We start from the raw sequence: 14,289 nt of genomic DNA, 5'->3' as shown, positions 1-14,289 counted from the left end.
CCTTCCAGCCTGTTAATTTTTTTTTTGTCTTTTTTTTTTAAAAATGCACATTTAACATGGTTCATTTTAGGATGTTGGTGAATCTGTCTGAATTTCCCTCTAAATGAAGATGAGTGATTCTTCCAGTATCTGTTGTTAACAGCTGCTTTCAACAGTACAAAAAGTTTCTCCTTCAGTTCATTCAACCTCTGCAGACATCTCAAGGCACTGGGATTTAAGAAGTGCCACAGCAGAGTGCAGTGCCGTTACATACACTGTTCACTGTGTTTACCTTCATTAAATCACATGTTAGGAACACAAGGCTGTTTCAAACTGAAGCCATACACCTCCACACACACATCAGACTGGCTGGTCAGAACTCCATATTCTGCCGTTTATGCAGGAGATGTTGGATTTCCCTAGCTCTTTATCCTGTGCACCACAGCATCCTTTTTAACTTTTTAGCAAAAATGTTCCTAAGTGTATTACAGAGCAAATGGTGCTGTCACATGAAATGTAGAATTCTGACTGAAATAGTGCTAAATCGGTCCAATAATATAAACTATCAATCTGATCTTTCCATTTGTTGAGCATCTATATTCCACTCCACCCAGCCCTTCTGCAATTTGTGCTGTCATACAAACTTGACAAAAATGTTTTGGTAACACTTTGTATTAAGATACTGTAATAAGCGCTAATTAGTGCTTAATAAGCAGTTAATTAACAGTTAATGAGCACTTATAAGATGGTATAAGATGCTTTTTAACATTAATATCACTAGACTAAGTGTTTATTACAGCATAACTGACTGAGTTATTATTGCTTATAGGAGCATTATAAGCACTTTGGTAACAGTTTATAAACCTATACTAAATACTAATAAGATATCTATTTACATTAATTAAAATTTATAAGGGTTAATTGTAGAATAATAACCACATTTATTACTGGTTTATAAGACACTATAAGACCCTATAAAATGAAATTAATAGGTTGTTTATTAACATTAATGAGACTATAAGAAGTTAATATAAATGCCATATTATGGTTAATAAATGCTTAATTATGCACTTATTAATAGTAAATAATGATCCTTTGCAGCTACCAGATGTAAAGTGGGAACAGTGTTGTATAAAGGTTAATAAACTATTAATATGCACTTATTAACAGTTCATAATGCATCTTTGCAGCTACTGGATCTAAAGTGGGAACAGTGTCGTATAAAGGTTAATAAATTATTAATATGCACTTATTAACAGCTCATAATGCATCTTTGCAGCTACTGGATCTAAAGTGGGAACAGTGTCTTGTTGACATTCATAAACTCTTTATTATGCACTCACTGAAGTTAATAATTCTATTAATTATGCACCTATTGCAACATCCAGATATCAATTATTATTTCAACATTAAAGAACTCTGATGCATTCTTTTCACTCTAGTATGTTATTATTTTCTTTAGCAAGGGATCATGGGAATCTCATTTCTTCAAAATGGCATACAAACATGAGTTATTTGAACTTAAACATTTGAGCAGATTGATTCAGAGTTAGCTGCTTTATTCACTCGTGATGAGACTTCAGCCTTCCAATGGTGGTGAAAACACAACATAAGGACATATTTCCTTTTCATATTGATTTTTAATGCAACCACTATTGTCAAAAACAGGAAAAAGGATTGGAAACCCTAATAGTTGAGTTAAAAAAAAAGACAGATCTGAGTTCATTTGGCTTTTCAAAAGTTTTGTTACTTAGATTGACTGTGCGTGAATACAGTGTTCCACAAAGCTCCCTGTAATCCATCAGTTTTCTGAAAGTCAGTGACAAAAGTCTCAACATCGGCCAGGCCAAAGGTGGCCAGGTCAGTGATGTCTTCAGGCCAAACATGGTGGCAGTGGACTTCAAGACACCCATATCAAGATTGCCAAGCCGTGTGGTGAGGTTGTCAGAGAAGCCATTGATTAGTTTATCTTTCACTTTGTGGAAGTTATCATCATCCACTTGTTTCCTGTTGAGTTTTACACTAGAGAAGGTGTTTCCGGGAAAAGGTCCCACTTCATCCAGGAACTGACTCAGATGCTGACCTAGGACTGTCTGAAATACAGAAGAACAAAACTTTTACTGTCACGATTGCTAAACATGCACTGTAGCATATTAATTCCTCTCAAGGGAGTTTATTTTGTTTACCTGCATGGCTACAAGAGCCAGAGTCATCTTCTGCAGTCCATCAGACACCATCTGCAATGTCAGTCCATCCTTCTGAAAGAGAAGGCTCAGAATTAAACCCATAAACACATTTAATCTAACTTCCCTTGTTTTTAATCCATAGCCTAGCACTGAATTACTCTCACAATGGTTTCACAAGAGTGATAATAAAACACTTACACACTGAGCCTGATACAAACTTCAACTGCCAAAATGTATGAAATGCTCCTTTAACCTTACTGACAGAGAGGAATGAAGTCAGGCTATGGCGTTAGCAAATCAGCAGGAGTTAGCATGAAAATAGTCTCACTCACCAGACCTTTCTCAAGAAAAGAAAGGTCTGGCTGGGCCGACTCTCACTTTGAGATTGGAGAAGAAAAAAAAAACCCGGCTGCTTGTACTTCTTTCAACCAATCACAATCGTTCTGGGCGGTGCCACAGCAACGGTGCGCTTGCAAAAATATTGCCGGGGGGGAGAACAGGTTTTGGTGTAACACGCCCACAAAAATATCACCTACAGGACGCGAACCATGGCAGAAAAATGGCTACATCCCCGCAAGATCAAACATCGCAAAAGTTAGTAAAGGACGTGTTGAAAACGGTTGAAAACTGCTACACAACCGGAGGTGGTAGAGCGGGACTTCAGCAGGTGGCTCGTTCCGCCCAATGAGAGGCTGATCTCTGCAGCGAACTTCCGCCCACTCAGACTAGCATGAACATGACACAGCCTATATCCATTAGCCTGCTCAATATAACACATAGCTCATCGATGCTCCTAACACATTCACTCTGCTCATCCTGCTTCACACAATTTACTGTCACTCTTGTATCTCAACCATATGCATCTTCACACACATTTCACTCACTTTAACTCACACAGAATGTCATTAGCAACGCACTTAGCTACCGAAGCTATTTCTAGTGGCACCCTCCACAAGCCGTGACACACACACACACACACACACACACACACTCTCTTAATCGCAGTCAAAGTCAATGTCTCTGAGTGTCACAGTTACACACAGTTAAGGTTCTGCTAACACATACTACTGTTATCTGGGTGTTCATTATACTCAGCTTACCTGTAGGAAATTAGAAACATGACTGGCTGCTAGTTCAAGCATGACCTTCATCACTGTAGCTAAAGTTGCTAGCCTATTTATTGAATGAATGAACCGAGTACACCTCTTCTGATTAACTGTAACGTTACCGTCATTATCATAAACATCAAAATTTAGAACACACAGTCACATTTTATAACTTTGTAAGGCCATCATGTATTTGATTAGCTGAGTTGGTAGTATTAGCTATCGCAAAGAACTAGAACTAGCTAAAACTCAACAAGCTAACGTTAGCCTATAGCCTACTTTAACAATGTAACTTACCACAGCGGCAGAAACAGATGAAACATCGTCTTCAGAGTCCCCAAGCCAAGTGTCGCATCCTACTCCAACTGGAGCGGCACTGGAGGGGCTTGCAACAGTTTATTCAACCATCTCAGCATTGTTAGGTTCTGTGCTCTGATGAGGAGTGGCAAGCATGGCTGGCGAGTGGCACCCAGCGTGACCGTCATGCAGCGAATTGAGTTCTGTGTGTGTGCATGTGCGTGCGTGTGACGCCAGATCAGTTGCAGCAAAAGCCACTGTATTTTTGCTGTTCATAAGTTTTTATTGAAATTATTCAAGCGACAAAAGCAACGTTCAGATACCCATACGTATCGATAACCATTTCGATATTGCTTAGACTTTTTTTTTTTTTTTTTTTTTGCTGTCCTGGAATTGTCCCAGACACATCATCTTTGTGTCCCAGTAGCAATTTTTATAGTCCCCGGGACATCGGGACACCGTTAGTTTCAAGCCCTGAGAGCATAACCTTTATACGACACTGTTTGATAGGGTTTTATAGTGTCTTATAAACCAATAATAAATGTAGTTATTGTTCTATAATTAACACTTATAAATCATAATTAATGTTAATAGACATCTTATTAATTAAAGGGGCAATAAGCGAAATCGTGTCACCGCTAGGTTCGCTGTTGTGCACTGCCTGTAGAGCAAAACAAAGTGTGTCATGAGCCTTTCCTCCCTCTATCTCAGCTCTCCAACATCACCGCCACAGGGGCGAGGAAATAAAACCTTAACAGCCAGCTTAGTTTAGCAATTAGCAATGTCTTTCACTCACTCTCGGTCTCTGCTGTGTTTAGCTATTTCCCTACTACTCGGCTACCACGCTAACGCTCCAACTCCAACTGAGCCGCGAGCCGGGCTCACGGTCTCACGGAGAAGAGTTGAAACGTTAGTATGGCAGCCCATTAGTGCTAACGTCCCCACGCTTCTCCGCCAGGCTGGGTGAGTCGGAGCCGAGAAGCGTGGGGACATTAGCGTTAGCACCAGTCAGCTGCCCTGCTAACGTTCCGGGAGCCTGCTTCTTGGCTCCGGCGAGCTCTAGCGTGGAGCCTGGCAGGCTCACAGAGAAGAAAGAAATGTTAGCGTTGGCTCCCAGAGTTAGCACTAGAGCTACTACGGCTACTGGAGTAGCTTGCAGCTATGGAGCGCTTCTACCAGCTCTTCTAGTCACTGAGCCTCGCCTCCATTTCAGCAAATATATTGCATTTATTACAGGGACCATCATCATTGAAGTAGGCAGGGGAATAGCTAAACACAGCCGCCAGGCTGCCCGCCGGGCTACATTTTACAATGCTAATTGCAAATGTTAGCTGGGCTGCCGGGCTACTCACCTAACACAACCAAAACGCCTGACCCATTGCTGGGACCGAGCCGCTAATAACTCAAGCTCCGGACATTAACCCATGCTATGATTGTAACATTAAATTTAATTGAATTGACATAGTGACATGTGCTTAAAGCTTTTGGAAACACAGCTTGAAATAGTAAAAATGCATATATTATATCAAAGTCGAGTGTCTCATTAATCATCCACAAAAGTCTGAGTGAAAATAACCATTAATAACTATTAGAAAACCTGATTTAAAAACAGCTCATTTTGCTGTTTAGACCACTTGCCAGGACAGAGTGGGCGTGGCAGATAACACTCTGATTGACAGCTCCCTCATTTTGATTGACATCTCCCTGGCTCAGCAATGGCTGCCACAAATTTAATCCAGCCGTACATGTTTGAGCCCTCTGATGATTCAGAGGACAAAGCAGTAGCTGAAAATGATTCCTTTCAGGTGGTCACTCAATGGTAAGTTTCAAAATGTTTTGTGATTCATATTAATGTTACTTCGTAGAATAGTTAGCATAACTTTTACATGCAATGTTATGGCCAGGCTCCATCGGCTGCGAACGTACAGTGTAGCGTCGCAGCGTATTCGTTTGGGCTCCACTGACTGCGTACGGAAGCGACACGTAGAGAAGCCAGCGGGGTTGTTTACCGTTTGCTGAGCCGAGAGGCTGCATGTAGGCTGCATGAAATGTTAAAGCATTTTCCACCTAAGTTATTACATATATTTGAGTTATCTACAAGTTTACTGTACTGTTTATTATCTACTCGCTTTCAAATGTCCGCCACGGACACAGTGTCACGGATAAACAATAGAAGAGCCGCGTAAAATAGAGTTGTCGCGCCGCTCCCGTTGCCAGTGGAGCCACTGTAATTGATTAACAGGGGGGCGAGCTGCTACGGGGCTCGCGCTGCAGACATGCCCGGTTGAGCCCAGCCGTTAGCTGAGATGAATGACAACGGGAGGCTAGCGCTTTGCCTTTCTTCATTCACATGAACGTACATGAACGCGCAGCCAGACCGACTTGTAAACAAGGGGCTGGAGATCAACACAGAGAGAGGGTGTATGAGGTCATGCTATACTCCAGATGAAATTACACCTCTAGTTCTTCACATAGCAATTTTTTAATTCCTTCAATCTAGAAATGATGAATTTCGCTTATTGCTCCTTTAATATTTAGGATAGCTTTATTAACTGTTATCAAGTTTCTATTAAGTGCTTATAATGCTCCTATATGCAATAATAACTGTGTAAATTGTGCTATAATTAACACTTAGCCTATATAGTCTTATTAATGGTAAACATCTTACAAGTGCTCATTAACGGGTTAATTGGTGCTTATTAAGCATTAATTAGCGCTTATTACAGTACCTTAATATAAAGTGTTTCCAACTTTTTAATTACATATCTTTTAAAGCAGTGGTTCTTAAACTGTTGGTTTAGTTTAGAAAATACCTTTACTTTAAAACAACTTTTAAAATACTCTTTCTCTCCTTGACATTGCTGAGAAAGTATTTTATTTGTACACTTGGGTCTTCCAGGTAAGGACACAAATAATGAATGACATTTGAAGCGTACTCACTGCAAACTCCTCAGGAGTCACCTTCAGCACATCAAAGACGACTGCATCATAGCTTTTAGCATAATCTACGCAAGGTCCATCCAGAGAGTCAGAGCTGCTGCTGGCCTGAGACACACACATACACACTCATCACAGTAACTGCTCTCCACTTATGTAACCAGCTGTCAAGGACCACAAGGAGAACATTTGTCATGAAACTGTGTACTGTCGCAATAAAGTTTGCAAAATGCTGATTTTAATAATTTTAAAATACTGATTTTTCTACTCAGATTCCTGAATTGTCTTCTACAGCTGATGCACTGGATTAACAAAAAATCTTTTAAGCCTGCTACTGTCAGGCCTCTATGATGGCTTTGGCTTCACCTGCCTTTGGTTTTGGTGTGCCACCCCAAGATTTTCACTGGCCACCCCTATGAAAACACTTCTAGGGGTGCCCCTGCCTGTCCAGTCAAATAAATTTTTCCCAGTGATGGTTTCTGTCATTTTAGGAAGTTCTTATCACACTGATGGATGCACTGACGGAGTATTTGCTTTTCTGATAAGTTTGGTTTGTTGGGAGTGTGTCAATCGGTTTGCTCATGATCACTGTCTTGGTCAGGTACTCAATACAGCAGCTCCACCTCCTGATAGCTACTGCACAGACTCTGGCTTGAATTGATGTCTCCAGTGGCAGCACCTGTATCTGGGATATTTTGGCTTCATTTTGGTACAGTGGGAGGAAGTGGAGATGTGTTGTTCATTTTATAAACAGTCTATGGTTTAGACATTAATGATCAAAGAATAATTCCTTGTTAGGATTTTGGTCATCTTCAGGCATCTTGTCTATCTAGTACAACTTTTACTTAAAAATGTCCCTCTGACCACCAGTTTGGCCTGATTTAGTTGGAATTTTATTGTGAATATTGATATTGATGATATTTATTATCTCTTTGGATTGTGGATATATACGTATTATATCTTTTTCTATCTATACCAATTCCATGATTCCATAAACCCCATAAACCCAGGCCATTTATAACAGTTACTATTATTGCAATTGAGACATGTTTTTATGTAGGTACAGATTCCAGCCAACAGTTTTACACTATTTAAGTGATCAAGACTGCTAGCCAGTGAACTTGATGTAAACAATACAGGGCTCAAATGTACAGGAAAACATTGACAATGTTTTATAAGGAAGAAATACATTTAAAAATACTTATTAGACCTCAGTCATACACAATGAGTTTGGGCGAGAAACACTGTCTATGACAGAAATGTTTGTTTATAATAAAACATCACATGGCACCTTTTATAAGTCATATACAGACAGGAGAGAACAATGAAAGGGAAAAAACAAAGGATTAGACATCAAAACTACAAGGCATATACAGTATCATCCAAAATGCAAATACTAAAACCATTTTAAGTGTAGATTTACGCAACTGCAGATACTTTGAAATAAAAAATTACTTACATAATGTGATTCACTGGGTTATTACAGTGAATCAAGAACACCACTAAGTAAAAACAGATACATTGTTCCTTGCATATTACCCATTTCAAATTATGATAATGTTACATAAATGTCATCTTTTCCTGTGCCTGTTGATTAAGCATTGATTCAGTGTGCTTTGAATGTTGACTTTTTGTCCTTCCTGGGTTAATAAGGCTCAGCTCCAGCATTTTCATCAACAAAAATCAGAAGGACTTTTTTCTAAATCCTTACTTGGAAAAAGAGAACAACAGGGACACAAAAAGACAAGTAAAACAAGTCATTTTTAGAAGTTTTGAAAGAGACAATGTGGAAGAAAATAAAGCTTTTTGGTCCTGATGAGTACAGTGCTAGCTGTGCAGAAAAGCTGATCCATCCATCTCATACTTTGTTCCAGAGCAAGATTTGTCCTCAACTATTGTTAAGATTTCCATGAATATTAGCATAGATAGCCCATTTGTAATGATGTTTTATCTATCTATCTATCTATCTATCTATCTATCTATCTATCTATCTATCTATCTACCTACCTACCTACCTACCTACCTATCTACCTATCAGCCCCTGAGACAGTCCAGCACATAGTAGCAGGATGAAAGATGGAGGCTGGGACAGTGTACTCAGAGAAGCACCGCCTCCGTGTTGTCCGTCAGTCCAGCATTCTCCAGCCACTGGTAGGTCTTCTTGATATCAGCCACTTCCGCTATCTGATGGTGGTATGCACCATGTAGGGGCTCCTCTCTCCATGTTCTTTGCTCCTCCACCTCTTTGGCCTCATCCGGTTTCTGTTGTCTGAGGCATTCACTTAGCACTTGTTTTTTGGTTGTTTCATCCTGGATAGTGGCTCTGATGCCCACAAGTCCTCATCCCTCCCTCTTTCCACTTAGTGCATAGCCTCAGGGTGCTGGACGTGGGGTGGAACCCTCCATGCATGGTAAGGAGATTTCTTGTCTTGATATCTGTGGCCTCTATCTCCTCCTTTGGCCAGCTTATGATCCAGGCTGGGTATCTGATGACTGGCAGTGCGTACATGTTGATGGCTCGGACCTTGTTCTGACCATTCAGCTGACTCCTCAGGACTTGCCTTACTCTCTGGTGGTTGTGTTCGAATTCCTTGCGGCCTCCTCATGATTTCCATTAGCCTGTGGGATCCCAAGGTACTTGTAGCCGTCCTGGATATCTCCTATGTTGCCCTCTGGTTGTTCAACTCCTTCAGTTCTGATCATCTTGCCCCTCTTTGATACCATCCGGCCACACTTGTCTAATCCGAATGACAACCCTGTGTCCTTGCTGTAAAGCCTGGTGATGTGGATCAATGAGTTGATTTCTCACTCATTCTTGGCATACAGCTTGATGTCATCCATGTAGAGCAGGTGGCTAATTGTTACTCCACTTTGGAATTGGTATCCGTAGCCAGTGTTCTTGATGATCTGACTGAGGGGATTCACGCCTATGCAGAACAGCAGTGGTGACAGTGCATCCCCTTGGTATATGCCACATTTGATGTTGACTTGGGCAATCGGCTTTGAGTTGGCCTCTAGTGTCGTCTTCCACATTCCCATGGAGTTCTTTATGAAGGCCGTTAGTGTCCTGTTGATCTTGTATAGTTCCAGACATCCTAGTATCCATGTGTGTGGCATTGAGTTGTGGGCTTTCTTGAAGGCTTTCTTAAAGTCAATCCAGGCGGTGCACAGGTTGGTCTTCCTGCTCTTGCAGTCTCAGGCGATTGCTCTGTCTACCAGTAGCTGGTGCTTGGCTCCTCTGGTGTTACTGCCAATTCCTTTCTGTGCCTCGCTCATGTATTGGCCCATATGCCTAGTTATCTTGGCCGCTATGATGCCTGATAGAAGCTTCCATGTTGTGGAGAAACAGGTTATTGGTTTGTAGTTGGATGGTTCCCTTCTGGGGGTCTTTCATGATCAGGACTGTCATGCCCTGTGTCCGCCATTCTGGGTGGGCTCCATCCCTTAGCTGCTGGTTCATCTGTGCTGCTCAGCGTTCATGGAGTGCAGTTAGCTTCTTCAGCCAGTATGTATGGATCATATCAGGGCCCGGTGCTGTCCAGCTCTTCATCTTTGACACTCTTTCCTGGATGTCTGCCTTGTCTGCTGTGGCTAGCTCTTAGGTCCACTAGCCATTGGGCATCAGTGTTGTATGATGCTTCTCTTTCCTGTATGCCCTTCCAGTCTGCCCATATGTCCATATTTCCATCTCAGGGGTCTGACCTGCTGTTATTTCCCTGCCACTGAGAGAGCACCTTGGCTAGTTCAGTGGAGAACATCCTGTTTATTCTCCAGGCTTCTACTTCTTTGGTGTATCTCTTCAGCCTTGTAGCTGGTATCCATTTATTCACCACATTACCACTGTGAATCTCTGCTATTTGGCGAACCTCTCTCCGTGTTGCCTTTATCTTGGCTTCTAACCGTCTCTTTCATGAGGGGTACTGGTTCTTATGTACCATATTTATCTTGTATCCAAACATCTCCAGGATTACTGTTGCTGTTACTTGGCAACTCAGCTTCAGGACTTGTCAGAGGCTCCAGGTTTCTAATTTGCTCACGATCTTCCTTCTCAGGTCAGTTGCTCTTTCATTGACGCTGTTTGTATCCACTGTCTTGCATTGTGGGGGGGATGATAACATCCCCCTACTGACCTGGCGTCCTGGGTCCCCCTTGCCATGGCACTGTTGTAGTATTTCATTGCTATAACGGGTTCCGGTTGAGTGAACGCTGGCGTGAATCACTGCTGCTGCTCTCTGGCTTTTTAATTAACTTCATTTAACTGCGATCTCTACTTCTGTGATGATCATTCCACCCCCGACCTATGCTGCTCCTTGTATTTCACATTCTAGCATCATATCACATATCACATCGGATTATCCCACATTCAGGAGGCTTTACTAGCCTAACATCAACGTTACCTATGACACCCTCGCTCCTCGACTGGCTGCTCCTGCTTTGTGGATCCAACTGCTGAGCCAGAATGTGGATCAACAGGTTGGCTGCGTGGTCTATATTCTTTTGGACTGCCCTGGTCTTTCAGATTAACTTCTCAACATCCCTGCTCCAGCAATACTCGGCTGCTGAGCTTCTGAGGCTTTGCCTCCACTCGGCTGTCCCATCACTGGTGTTGCAGCTCTTGCCTGATGTCGCTCATCTTCCTTGCCAGAGATACATCCCAACGGAGCTTCAACATTAATGACTCCTCTTCCATCAACTCCATCTGGTCTGCGTCTCGCCGCCAACCGAGAAACTCTGCTAGGAGACAGGTGACAGACTCTGTACACGGCTGCTCGAGCCGATCTGAAAAGTGAAATTAAAAAAGCCAAGGCGGACCATAAGAGGAGCATAGAGTCCCACCTGTCCAGCAACAATGCATGGGAGGTATGGCGGGGCATACAAGACATCATAAACTACAGAGGCTGTGCTGTGACGACAGAAGACCTGAGTGCGCTGCTGGCAGAGAAGCTAAATTGCTTCTTTGCCCACTTTGAAACATCACAACAGCAGCACTCATCTGCTACAGCCCTGCTCCCAACCTCACCTGGCTCCTGCACTACTCCACTCACTGTAAGGGAGCGCAATGTCAGACGGGTGCTCCTGGCAGTGAACCCCAAGAAGGCTGCCGGCCCTGACAGAGTACCTGGTAAGGTGCTCAGAACGTGTGCCCACCAGCTCACCCTCATCTTCACCAGAATTTTCAATCTCTCCCTAAACCAGGCAGTTATCCCGTCTTGCCTAAAATCAGCCTCAATCATCCCAGTGCCGAAGAAGTCTCCCATCACCAGCCTAAATGATTACTGTCCTGTGGCCCTCACTCCGGAAACCATGAAGTGTTTCGAGAGATTGGTCCTCCAGCACATCAAGGACTATCTCCCCCCAGACTTTGATCCCTACCAGTTCGCCTGTCGCCCAAACAGATCCACAGAGGACACCATCACCGTAGCTCTCCACTTTGTGCTAAGCCACCTGGAGCAGGGGCAGAGCTACATCCGGATGCTCTTTGTGGATTACAGCTCAGCTTTCGATACTATCATTCCTGACATTCTCATAAATAAACTGGTCACTCTCCCCCCCTCTCACATGTGCCTGGATAAAGGACTTTCTCACCAACAGCCCCCAGACTGTGAGACTTGGCCCCCACTGCTCCTCCACTCGCACATTGAGTACCAGCTCACAGGGCTGTGTGCTAAGCCCCCTCCTGTACTGCCTCTACATCCTCTACACCCACGACTGCAGTCCAGCCCACAACAACAACCTCATCGTCAAGTTTGCTGACGATACCACAGTAGTTGGACTCATCTCAAAGAGAGACAAGGCAGCCTACAGAGAGGAAGTCCTGAAGTTGACAGCCTGGTGCTCAGAGAACAACCTGGCTCTGAACACCAAGAAAACCAAGGAGATCATTGTCGACTTCAGGAGGCACAGCACCGACCTAGCCCCCCTGTACATCAACGGCGAGTGTGTGGAGAGGGTCCACACCTTCCGGTTTCTCTATGTCCTCATCTTCGCTGACATCTCCTGGACAGACAACATCACAGCGGTCATCAAGAAGGTTCAGCAGCGGCTGCACTTCCTGAGGGTCCTCAGGAAGCACAACCTGGACTCGAACCTGCTGCTGACCTTCTACCGCTCGTCCATCGAGAGCCTGCTGACGCACTGTATTACAGTATGGTACGGCAGCTGCACCATGGCAGACAGGGAGAGGCTTCAGAGGGTATTTAAGGCAGCCTAGAAGATCATCAGCTGCCCTCTTCCCTCCCTGATGGACATTTACACCTCCCGCTGCCTCAGCAGGGCAAAGAACATCAACAAGGACAGCTCCCACCCTGGATTTGACCTGTTTGACCTGCTGCCCTCAGGAAGGCGCTATAGATGCATCAGTACAAGGACAAACAGACTCAAGAACATTTTTTTTCCAAAAGCCATAACCACCCTGAACTCACACATGCACTGACTTCATAGCCAAACCCCCCCAACCCCCGGACTTCCCTCTATCCACCCACTGTGCAATATTTCATTTTGAATGTGAGTTTAATACTAGGCAATATCTGTATACGGTGCAATATCAGTATTCTCATGGTCCAATATTCGCCACTCACTGCTTTGATCACTTATACTGTGCAATATTCAATCTGTGCAATAACCCATACCCATACTGTATACAAAATCCTTATTTATTCTTTTTATAGGTCAGCTAACACTCCATACACGAGCGACTACAGTGATCTCTGCTTCGGACTATTCAACATCCGCTCACATTTGGGCAAAGGAAGCAACTCCCCCTGGGTTTGTTTACACCTGTCAGCCCCGTGCCACTGGCTGTGGGGGAGGTGGAAAGTCTCGCCGTTCTCTGTGCCAGCATACCAGTCTCTTGCCATAAAACTGAATGGTCCATCTCCAACCATAGTTGCCACTGTTTACCGTCCACCCAAGCCCAACTCTGACTTCATAAGTGAATTCTCTGCTTTTCTCACTCAAATTTCCTCCCTCTCCCCAATATAATTCTGCTTGGTGATTTTAACATACACATAGACAATGCTCATAACCACCTCACCAAAGACTTCATTTCTTGCTTGGACAGCTTCAGGTTGCAGCAGTTTATTGATTTTCCCACCCACTCAAAAGGTCATACTTTGGACCTCATCTGCTGCTCCGGTGTTCCCCCCAAGTATTCTGCAGCTGATCTCCCCATCTCCGACCACATACTTATTTCATTCACCATTAATGTCAAATTATCCAAAACCAAATTGTCTCACACCATCTCATTCCATAACATTAAGGTCATCAACTTAAAGGGCCAGTGTGTAAAATGGGTTGAAAACAGTGACATCAGTGGTCAAATTCTAGATTGCAGGGCTCACTCGCTCACCCCTCCCGTCGGGTAAATGACGGCGGCCTCGTAGGGACAAAAAGCCTTGCGCACGACTTTTTCAGGAGTAGGTCTATCTAGCGACGAGGTGAATGTTTATTTAGAAATCTAAACCATGTTACGATATTGTAATGAATCCCTCACGAGCAGGAGACCAGAGGAGCGCTCGGGAAAAAGGCCCGTTTATTTGAGCACTCCAGAAACTCCAGTAACACTCCAGGGGGTAAAAGACTCCGTTCCAAACTCTGACTCTTTCTCATAACTTTACACACATACTCGTTTACCATACTGAGTGGGGACCCCCCGCCCCTCTCCAGCCCGCACACTGACTGACAGCGTAGCCGGTAAATAGTGCTCAGCTGAGGCTGAATGCACAGAATGGGATTCGGTGCTACTGCTGCCATTGTTGGGGAGATATATCATCAGGAGGAAAAGC

General features: G+C 43.6%; 1 protein-coding gene across 8 annotated transcripts in view; it reads right to left on the bottom strand.

Moving 5' to 3' along the window:
* Window positions 1-14,289, bottom strand: part of ralgps1 (Ral GEF with PH domain and SH3 binding motif 1) — a 315,193-nt gene that overhangs the window by 265,184 nt on the left and 35,720 nt on the right. For 6 of the 8 annotated variants that reach the window (XM_049604029.1, XM_049604030.1, XM_049604028.1 and 3 more), the window contains one exon: window positions 6,509-6,613. The exons of the other annotated variants lie outside the window; for them this stretch is intronic. In XM_049604029.1, coding sequence (XP_049459986.1) covers window positions 6,509-6,613 — 105 coding nt within the window. The remainder of the gene's footprint in view (window positions 1-6,508; window positions 6,614-14,289) is intronic. 8 annotated transcript variants of the gene reach the window in all.

Source organism: Epinephelus fuscoguttatus, linkage group LG18 (genome assembly GCF_011397635.1).
Source record: "Epinephelus fuscoguttatus linkage group LG18, E.fuscoguttatus.final_Chr_v1".
NCBI lineage: Eukaryota > Metazoa > Chordata > Actinopteri > Perciformes > Serranidae > Epinephelus > Epinephelus fuscoguttatus.
Note: the sequence above shows the minus strand (reverse complement) of the source record. Positions and strands in the feature narration are given on the sequence as shown.